Source organism: Triturus cristatus, chromosome 12, assembly GCF_964204655.1.
Source record: "Triturus cristatus chromosome 12, aTriCri1.1, whole genome shotgun sequence".
In the NCBI taxonomy this organism is placed as follows: Eukaryota; Metazoa; Chordata; class Amphibia; order Caudata; family Salamandridae; genus Triturus; species Triturus cristatus.
Window position 1 is genome coordinate 609,305,378 of NC_140595.1, and position 10,663 is coordinate 609,316,040.

The 10,663-nt window shown below is 47.6% G+C and overlaps 1 protein-coding gene across 4 annotated transcripts in view; it reads right to left on the reverse strand.

Moving 5' to 3' along the window:
- The window catches only part of DEF8 (differentially expressed in FDCP 8 homolog), a 192,817-nt gene extending 190,869 nt beyond the window's left edge, over positions 1-1,948 (reverse strand). For 2 of the 4 annotated variants that reach the window (XM_085639802.1, XM_085639799.1), the window contains exon 1: positions 1,818-1,936. In XM_085639802.1, coding sequence (XP_085495928.1) covers positions 1,818-1,893 — 76 coding nt within the window. In that variant the 5' untranslated portion in view covers positions 1,894-1,936. Of the gene's footprint in view, positions 1-1,642 lie in introns of all 4 variants that reach the window. The other 2 variants (XM_085639800.1, XM_085639803.1) reach the window with 2 other exon arrangements.
- Between the last annotated feature and the right edge of the window lie 8,715 nt (positions 1,949-10,663).

Genomic DNA, 10,663 nt, shown 5'->3' on the forward strand with positions numbered 1-10,663 from the left:
AATTAAAGTGCATGGCAAATATTTACTCGGTTACAAGGTAAACAATGCGTGCCTAATAATTGCACTATACTTCTCTTTTTCTAATGTCGCGTCAGGCTTACTGAAATAATTGACTGTATCTGCTTAGCTACAAAACAAGGACTTGTTAGGGCTAAGTCATACTTTCTGACTGGACTGAAAACGTATTTTGGATAGAGTTCTTTCTCTTTCCGTTGCCCGATTCCCTTAAGTTGTGTGTGTGTGTGGTTGTGTGGCTGTGTGTGTGTGTGGTTGTGTGAGTGGTTGTGTGTGTGTGCTTGTGGTTGTGTGTGTGTGGTTGTGGGTGTGTGGTTGTGTGTGGTTACATGTGTGTGGTTGTGTGTGTGGTTGAGTGTGTGTGTGGTTGTGTGTGTGGTTGTGTGTGTGGTTGGTTGTGTGTGGTTGGTTGTGTGTGTTTGTGGTTTTGTGTGTGGTTGAGAGTGTGTGTGGTTGTGGTTGTGTGTTGTGGTTGTGTGATTACACATCACATAATTACACTGTATTCAATACAACAAATACACTCCACATACCACTCAGTACTACATAATTGCACGTCACATAATTACGCTCTACTTAATGCAAGATAAATACACTCCACACAATACCACTCTGTGCCACATAATAACACAACACAATTACAATGTACTCAATGCAACATAAATACACACATTTCACTCAAGTTTGTGCTATATTTAAAAAAAACTTTAAAAAAACAATTGCAATGCAATAGGCCTCACATTACTGAATCTTTGAGCTGCTATTGGTGATGCATTATTATTAGCAATGCCAACAGCTCAAACTTTAATAATGCGAGACCTATTGCATTAAAAATGCTTGTTTATTTTATGTAAATGGGTAAGTGAGATACTGCTTTTAAGACCGAGATCCTTTCGTTAATTGCAGTTCATAAACTGTAATCCACCTAATATAGCACAGTGAGGTATGAAAGGCATGTGGCTCCTACACCTTGTAACCCTCACTGTCCTATGTAACACATCCTTTATATTTATGAACACATATGTGATTTATTGTCAAGGTATAATCTGCCCATGTGATGTAAAGCGCTCTGACACCCTGCATTGGAATAAGTAGTGCTAAAGCACAATAAAAAAAATAAAACTAAATAGTGGTATTTAAATTATTTGTGTAAGCACTGGGGCGACCAAGCCTGGATACTCCAACAAAGAGAGGACTAATGGCCCCTTAACTCTACTTTTGTTATGGGCAAAGCTAAAATCTGATAATCCCCTTCCCCACCAGCAAGTTACTGCTCGGAACAAACGCAGACAATGTGCAGACCCTGCCGAAAGTCCCCCGAAAGAAAATTACGCCTGTACCACTTCAGCATACCGCGTCTACCCTCGATTCAAGCCCTGGTGTGGGCATTCACTGATATAGACGGCAGCTATCTGTGGTATGGGCTAAAGATTGTTGGGAGTTGCATCAAATTTAGCTGTAGTATTCGAAGGGGTGTGCAACCTTTGTGCTGCGGGGAGGCAGACTGTAGCCAGCTGTCGTTAGTGAAAGCTGCCTCTAACTATTGTTGGAAAGGACAGTTACCAGCTCCACAGAGTGGTCTGGTGTCAGGCAGCTCCCCACCCCTTCTTCCCCGGGCTACGTTCACCTGTACATCGCCGGCTATCTCCGCTAGGCAGGGCCTGAGCCCCTCCTCGCTATGACACTTTCAAGATCCGGAGGCATAACAGCTGTAGTGTTCTTGACGGAACACCCTGCTCAGAGGGGGGAATAGCCGCTCACATCATGCTGCCCGGTAGATGTCATTTACTGCAGAGGCTTACCCCCGCAACAACCACTACCCGGCTCGCCGCCATGCTGGATTGGGAACAGGGAGGATCTATTTTTCACCAGACTCATATCAATAAGCAGTAACGCCGCAAAGCAGCCACACAATCTTTCAGCAGCCATGATGGATTGGGAGATGTGGAGGTAGTGTTATAAGAATGCACCGAGGGAAGACGTAGTGACACAGGCAGCAAAACAAACAATGGACAATAACAACAATGCCTAAAATACTGCACTATAGAAAAGACGAACATAAACATCGAAATCTTGAAGAACTTTAACGTGTTTTATTTTAATACAAAGGCAAGTAACTGTTAAATTATGTACAACGTATTAACGGAATACTTTTCACAACTGAAACGTTTTAGTGTAGCAAAGTGCTCGACAGGTCATTATAAAATATAATTAGCAGAAAGAGAAAGGCAAGTGCTCTTTGAGCTGAGTAACCGGTATTACTTCTGCGCATGCTCGATAGAGAAATCGGATATGTTTGTATACAAGAAGAGGTGCGGTCTGTGCAAAGGTGGGGCGTAAACAAAGTTAGAGCCAGCTGGGATGTGATTTTCCATCGCAAATCCTGGAAGTCTTAAAATCACGGGGTTTGGGACCCCAAAAGGATTTTTTGTTATGTACAAAATCCATTTTATGAGTCAGAAAATTCTGCTAATTTGTAAAACGATGTTTTCTGAATCGCAAATAGGAGGGGCTGTGAAAGTGGTGTTCTAATGATTCTGATTCAGAAAGGAACGTATCAAACTATTAATGTTTTAGAAATGACATTGTGATGGTAAACCATTGTTGAGTTACTGTGTTGTTACTTACTGGTAATTCTAATTACCCCGATTAAGGTCCTCCTCATCCCAGTCCTTACACAAGTGAGGCAATCCAGCCTCCCGACAAGCTATCTCAAACGCTAGTATTTTTTAATGTTTAATTGATAAACCCCTCCCACCCACCGCCATGCCTGTTAGTAAACAACAAGGCCAGCCACAACCACAGTGGGAGGGAGGGAATATAACTAGGTGGAGGAGGACCGTACTCTGGGTAATGAAGATTACCGGTAAGTAACAACACATTACCCCCTTTTATGTCCTCCTTGTTCCAGTCCGTTCATAACGCCAACAGCAAAATTGTCCACAGAGGCAATAATGCCGGACAAAAGTATGACTGGACTGCCAGGTTGCCGCTTGTAAGAAATGGGGGTCTCTAGTTGGCAATGGTTTGCACCTTATCCATGTAGGGACCCTTCCTTCTAGTCAGGATAAGGGAGTTACACTTCTAAAATAACCCCTGCTCACCCCCTTGGTAGCTTGGCACAAGCAGTCAAGCTTATCTTAGATGCAGTGTGTAAAGCATTTGCACATAACCAACAGTGTAAGCACTACAAAAGGACACCATACCAGTTTAGAAAAATATCCAATATTTTTATATTCTTAAGACGACCAAAACGATAAAAAGCCCCAATACAATACTTACAAATCTTCATTTATCAAAATAAACGTGAAATAAAGTTCCTTGAAGTCGATAGCTCCGTCTGGGGCTATTACGGCGTCGTGAACAACAAATTCCAAACAGTTCTTGCTGACCCTGGGGTCGCGGGCCAGATATGGTATCGGGAAGACCCGCAAAACAGTACCTTTAGAAATGTAGGGCATCGGTGACCTCTCGTTGAGCTCCAAAAGCACGGCATCCGCAGGCGTCGGTTCCGGAGGTTGGTGCAGGAATCATCGGGCCCTTGAAGTCACACACGTTGCAGATCGAGCTCCTCGTGGTTGAAGTCAGGCGCGCTGGTGGCGGCGGGTGCTGCAGTGCAAAGTGCAGTGGTGCTCGTTGCAGTGCAAGCAGCATTGTCGTCGTTGCTGATGCGTTACCGTCGGCTGCCGAACTGGAGTCAATGGTGCTGGCGTCGGTAGGCCAAGGCTGCGGTGCAGGATGAGGACGGTGCATCGTGTAACTTACGAGCAGTGCCCTCGAACCACGGTGCGAGCAGCAGCGTTGATGTCAGCGTAAAGTGGCGTCATCCAGGATACCAGGGCAACAGCATGAAGCGAGTGCGGAGTGCGGGGCCTATAGGTCGCGGTGCAAGCAGCGGCTCGGTGGCGTCTTCGGTGAGACCAGGGTTGCAGTGCGGCATTGCGGCGGTGCCCTCTGCTGTGCCTTCAGGACACAGAGTCAGCAGCAGCATCATAGACAGCGTCGGTTTGCTTTTTCTTCTGTTGCAGCACAAAACACACAGTCCCCAGTGCTGAGAGCCGAAGAACTTGAAGTCTTTGCTGTTCCTGAGACTTTTTGAACAGGGGGCAAGCTCTACCTCAAACCCTTGGAGAAATTCACAAAAAGAGATTGCAGAAGGTTCAGTCCAGTCCTTTCACTGCCCAAGACAGAAGCAGCCACTGCAGACCAACAAAGCAAAGAACACAGCAAAGTGGTAGTTCCTCCTCACAGCTTCTATAGCTCTTCTTGGCAGTCTTCCTGGTCCAAAAGAGTTCTAAAGTCCTTGGGTCTAGGCCCCAATATTTATACCACCAAATCCTTTGTTCTCTGAAGGCAGAGAGTGTCTGTACCCAGCTCAAACTAGTTCTGTCCTCACTGGTGCAGCTTCCTGGCAGGGGGTGGAGACGGTATTGTGCAAGGCAGACCAGGCCTATTTAGGTGCAAGGAAATCTCCTCCTACTACTCTAAATGCAGCCCAGGTCTATTCAGCCCAGCCCTGACCCATCAGGCTCTCTGGATACACTGCTCCTCTCCAGCCCATGTCGTCCCAAAGCCAGACAGTCAATTCACAACCCCAGCAGAGGCACACAGGATGGATAAGCAAGAAAATACCTACTTTCTAAAAGTAGTATTTTCAAAAACAGAATGTAAAAATCATCTTCGCTAAAAAATGCATTTTAATATTCTGAGTCCAGACATACTAAAGTTTATTTTTCCACCTTGTTCCCAGGGGTAGTTATGCTTATAAGATGGTATAAACAAACTCCCCATTCTGTCCTATGGGAACAGGCAGCCTTGCAATGGTGAAAAACGAAATACACTGTAATTCACCACCAGGACATGTCACACACATCAGTACATGTCCTACCTCTAACATACAGAGCACCCTGCCCACAGGGGTACCTTGGGCCTACCTTACGGGTGACTGACATGTAGAAAAAGGGAAGGTTGGGGCCTGGCAAGTGGGTGCACTTGCCAGGTCGACATGGCAGTTACAAACTGGGCACAGACTCTACGGTGGCACATCTAAGTTACCTTTTTATGGCTACTTCTGTGGGTGGCACAACCAGTGCTGCAAGCCCACTGGTAGCATTTGATTTACCAGCCTTGGCACTCTCAGTGCACCTTTACCAGGGCATCACCAGTAAATCAAATATGCCAATCATGGAAACACCAATCCATAACATAATTTACAACAGGAGCACTTGCACTTTAACACTGAACAGCAGTGAGAAAGTGCACAGAGACACTAAACCAGCAGAAGTAGTGTCAAAACCAGGAGGTCCGAAAGCAGAAAGACAGGGGAAGCACGCCAAAAGATGCCAAGTCTGACACTGCCCTACAAATCTCCTGGATAGAAACACCAGCCCACCTCAGTCCAGGAAGCAGATACTGACCGAGTCGAACACCCCTGTACCTGAGCCGGAGGAGCCAGACCCACAGACTTATAGGACTGCCAAACCACCAAATGCACTCAACGACTGATGGTGGATATAGACACCTTCTTAGCCACACCACCACAGGACGCAAACAGGGTTGGAGAAAGACGAAAACCCTGGGTAAGCTGGAAGTAAATCTGAAGGGCCCAGCAAACATCCAAGGTAGAAGGAACAAGAACACCCTCATTCCCAGGAAAATCAGGAAGAACCACCTCCTGCTGTAAATGGAATTTGGAGGAGACCTTAGGAAGAAAGGCTGGGTTAAACCGCAACACCACTCTGTCAGGCAAGAGCTACAAATAGGGAAAAGAAATAAGCATGGCCCCAACTCACCCAACCTCCAAGCAGAGGTGATGGCCAACAGGAAGGCCACCTTAGTAGACAACCATAGCAAATCTGCCTCCAACAAGAGGTTACAATCACTGGAGTGACTGGATAACAAAGCAGAATACTCCACAGGAGCCAACCCACCAAAGGGCAACACCCTCCAAGGAAGCCCCCAAACCTCTACACTCTACACGCCCGAACAGCTGGCCACTGAGCAGACAAAATAGAAAGGGAAAGACCCTTCAAAAAACCATCCCTGAGAAAATAAAGAATAGTGGCCGGATCACCAACCACAGGATCCACACCATGAGAGGCACACCAAGTGACAAAAGAACCCCAATGCTTACTGTAACACTTAAGGGCAGAAGGCCTATGGGAACGCTGAATATCTACGCCACCAATGAAGAACAGCCCAAAGACTCCAATGTCAAACGTTCAAGAGCCAGACAATCAGCTTCAATTGATGGAGACAAGGCAATCACAGAAGGGGTAACTGAAGTGGTGATGGTATCACAGGAAGCTGGACAAACTTGCCCCCGACAGCTGCATCAACAGCGGGAACCAAAGGAGGCGAGGCCAAAAAGGAGCAATCAGAAGAACAGACAGCCTCTCCATCCGAATCTTCTGCAGCACCCTCGGGAGGAGGGGAATCGGGGGGAGGCATACAAAAGGCCCGGGCCAAGGAATCGAGAGTGCATCCACCACCCATTCCTGAGGACAAACCACCACAGAACAGAACAGAGGGATGAGGGCATTGTGCGGAAAAGCAAAAAGGTTGATCCAAGGTGTCCTGAACCAAAGGCAAAGGTCCCGGAACAGGGGCACAGACAGATGGTACAGAACTGAGGAAGGAAGGTTGCGGCTCAAGCTGTCTGGATGAAAGTTCAGATGACCCTGAATATAAACAGCCCTCAAGGCTGAGAGGTGAGACTCCAACCAGGCACAAATCATGGAAGCCAGCAGATTCAGAGACTCGCACCGGGTTCCCCTATGCAGTTCAAGTAACAGCGAGCCATCTGATTGTAGGTAAAAAACAACAGATTTGCCCCCTGGGAGGGAAACCTGAAATAACAATATAGTCAAGCAAATGGCCGCCAACTCCTGTCAATATGAGGAAAGGGTACTGTCTGCCCGAGACCACTGACCCGTGGCCTCCAAAGACCCTATTGTGGGCCCTCCAACCCCAAAGGCTGGTGTCGATCATCAGCAACAAGGGATGAGGAAGCTGAAATCTATGCCCCTTTTCAAGATTGGCAGTGCATAGCCACCAACTCAAGTCCCAAACCAGAACAGGGGAGAGAGGAACCAGAGGATCGTAACTCTCTCTGGTGGGGTCCCACAGAGACAACAGATGATTTACCAAAGGCTTGAGGTGCTCAGGGAACCACAACCGTGGTCGCAGCCATCAACTCCTGGACCCACAACTAAGTCTGAGCCGGAGCAGACTGCCAATTCAGGAGATCCCTCAGAAGAAACTGCAGAGAACTGATGCAAGCAGCAGGGATAACACCGCCCGCACCCAACATGGTGTCGAAAAGTCCCCTGATAAACTGCTGTCTCTGAACAGGGACCACATGGGATTTTGCCAGATTCAACTTGAAACCCAGACCCCGGAACATGTCCATGGTTGCTTCCACTGCCAGAAGAGATTTAGAAAGGGAGGAAGCAGAGATCAAACAATCATCAATATAGGGAAACACAGAGAAACCCTGAAGCTGTAAAATCCGCACAGCAGGAGCCAATACCTTGATAAAGCGGTGGAGAGGCCTAATAGCAACACCTGAAACTAGTAATGGATCCCGTCCATTGCAAACTTCAGGAACCGTTGGCTTCCAGGATGTACAGGGACATGAAAATAGGCCTCTTCCAAGTCCATGGAAGCCAGAAAAGCACCCTGTTGGATGAGAGGAATGGTGGATTACAAAGTGGTAATCCAAAAGCGATCCAGCGGCACCAACCTGTTCAGAGCGTTGAGATTCAGAATTGGGTGGTATGAATGGTTTTGGCACCAAGAAGAGTTGGAATAGAAGCCCAGGCCCCTTTCCGCCTCTGGAACCTGGAGAACAGCACCTTTCACAAGCAACACGTCCACTCCAGACATCATAGCAGCTGTTACGGACCGTTCTCGAGCGCGCTAGATGACGTTCCGGTCGAGTATCCCTTCCCAGACTACAATTCCCAGAAGCCCTAGGAGCGCTTCGCGCATGATGCCGGAACTGACGTCACACGCGCGCGTCCTCTACAAAGACGCAAGGGCCGCCACACAGCGCGTCGGAAATTCTTTCCAGCGGCCGTAGCGGAGCCTCGCGCTTCCAGTGGATCAACGCAGACCTGGTGCAGTCGTGTGGGGGAGCTGCGGATTGTGGTTCTAACTCGCTCCTCATAGGAAGGGGCCTCTACACTGACCCAAAGGTCTGGTAAGGGTGCCGTGCACCAAAACCGTGAAAGTCCCTGTGTTATTCCCAGCCCCTCTTCCGTTGGCGAGCACGGCGCATGCTCATGCGGATGAAGGGGAATTAACGACTCCTTGTTTGCTTACACATTCAGTGGTATCGCTGCCACGGAAACCTTGTACATTCCCCGATAGATTTTGCCCGGAGGCTTCCGGCTCATTTCAAGTCCACAGAATCAGTGCAAAGAGGTTAGACTACAAAGACCTCCTGGTGTCACGCAGTGCAAAATTAACTTTTGACATATTGTATTGTCACTGTTTACTTTACTTTGTCCATGTGGCAAATCATTAAGAAATTCATACGGCATGAATACTGACCTCAAATAGAGGCTGGGCACTTCATTGGCGATAACTCTCTGTGTTACTACGTATGTGATGGTCGTTGTGTTGTTGTTCTCTTGACTCCATTAACAGGAATTCCTCAAAGAATAGCGGGTTCGCGCTATCCCTGTGAAGCAAGGTGGAGCATTCATTGGGGTAGGTGCTGGGAGGGAACTAAGCCGGTGTATTGATTGTTTAGGAGATGGGTGATGCTGGGTTGTTGTCCTATGATTTCTTTGTTTATATGTATCCACTTATGTAGACATCCCAACGAGAACATCTGTTAGGACCACTCTAAGAGGAGTTACGCCTAAAAGCCGCTTGTTCTGTTTTCTTTACAGGTATAGATGAATTGGTATGTTTATGGTTCTGATCTAGACGGAGGTATTACCAAGACGTTAGGGAAGATAGGTAGGGTATTAATTGTGTTCTTTGTGTCTTACAGGTCTCCCTCCCTGCTGTCCCCATCCTTTCCTTCCCTCACTTGATCCTCCTAATGACCTGTGCCATTACGGCTATCTAGGCTTGGGTAGATCAAGAGGTGGACCACAATTAGCAACAATTCGATCCCGAGGGCTGAACCAACGTGATAGCAGCTCTCTTCATGGGGTTGTTTGACAACGGGGGAACCCTATAGTGGATCTGAGGGGCAAGGACCTGGAACGGAATCTGGTACCGATGACTGACAGGACCCACTGGTCGGAAATCAGATGTGACCACTGATCCTGGAATAAACAAGAGTCGGGCCCCCACCCTGGCATAGTCACTTCTGCCTGACACCCTGTGGTTGCTGCAGCTGAGGCTTGGACGTGTTATGGAATGCAGCCAACTCCCTGACCACGGGCCCAACCACGAAAGGGCTGAGAAGAAGAGAGAACACCCTGAAAGTTCTGCTTATTGAAAAAGGACTTCTTCTTCTGGACACACTGAAATGGTTAGAGCAACTTCTTCTCCTCTGCAGAAGGCTGCACCATCGTGTTCAATCTGTCCCCAAAAAGCCTGGGACCTTCAAAATGTAGCTTATGAATCAATGCCTTCTGAGCAGCCTCAAGACGCCAAGGTTTTGTCCACAGGGACTGTCTACCAGCCACCGCTGCCCCGGCAGCCAATCAGAAGGCGCACAGAGTATCAAAAGTGACATCGGACATCAACTGCACCAAGATCTCCATCTGTGCCAAGATAGGATTGTGATACCCCTGATCCTGAAGACAATCAAATAACTTTTCAAAATCCTTGATAAGGACCTTGGAGGAATATGCCGAGTAAGTGCTAGCCCGAATCCCAAAATGGCACGCTGCGTATGAATGTTTCAAGGCCATCTCCACCTTCCGTTCAACCGGATCAGAAAGAGAAGCCTCCTCCAAAGACAAAGAAGAGGAAGAAGCCATTGAGGACAAAATAGAATTAACCTTAGGAACCTTAGGAACCTGAGGAAACTGGACATCAAACTCCGTTAAGCGATACATTTTGTCCAGAAAGCAAGGAATCCCCTGCTTGTCAACCTCAAGCCATTCCTTAGCCAGAATCTCCTTAATGACTACATGAAAGGGTACATCATCCAGCACCGAGGTACTATACTGGGAATAAAAGCCATCATCCACCAAAGATTTAGGATCAAATCCCAGGACCTTATGAATATGGGCCAACATGTCCGAAAATACTTTACCCTGGATATATTTCACCTTTGGGAAATTGTCCAAGTCCTCACTCTTCATCCCCTTTTGATTTCTTTGCAGAAGGCTCATCAGCACAGCCTGAACCGCAGAATTATTCAAATCCTGCAAATCCGACCGGGAGATGTGCAACAGGTCATTATCCTGCAGGTCCTGCAAATGTTTCCGCTTTTAAACAGATTTGGCGGGCACCAAGACCGACTCCTCATCCTCCATAATACCAAAACAGGAGCCAAAAGTCAAAGAGGAAGTGCCCAGGGACCACTCCCTATAAATACCATCTCCTAGCGACCAAGTCTCAAAAACACACGAGACTTGGAATGCTAAAAGACAGCCCTGCCTCCTTCCCTACAGCCATATACAACCAAGACATGGCTGTGGGCACCAGGTGCTGCTGCAAGCCCTCAGCACCGGAA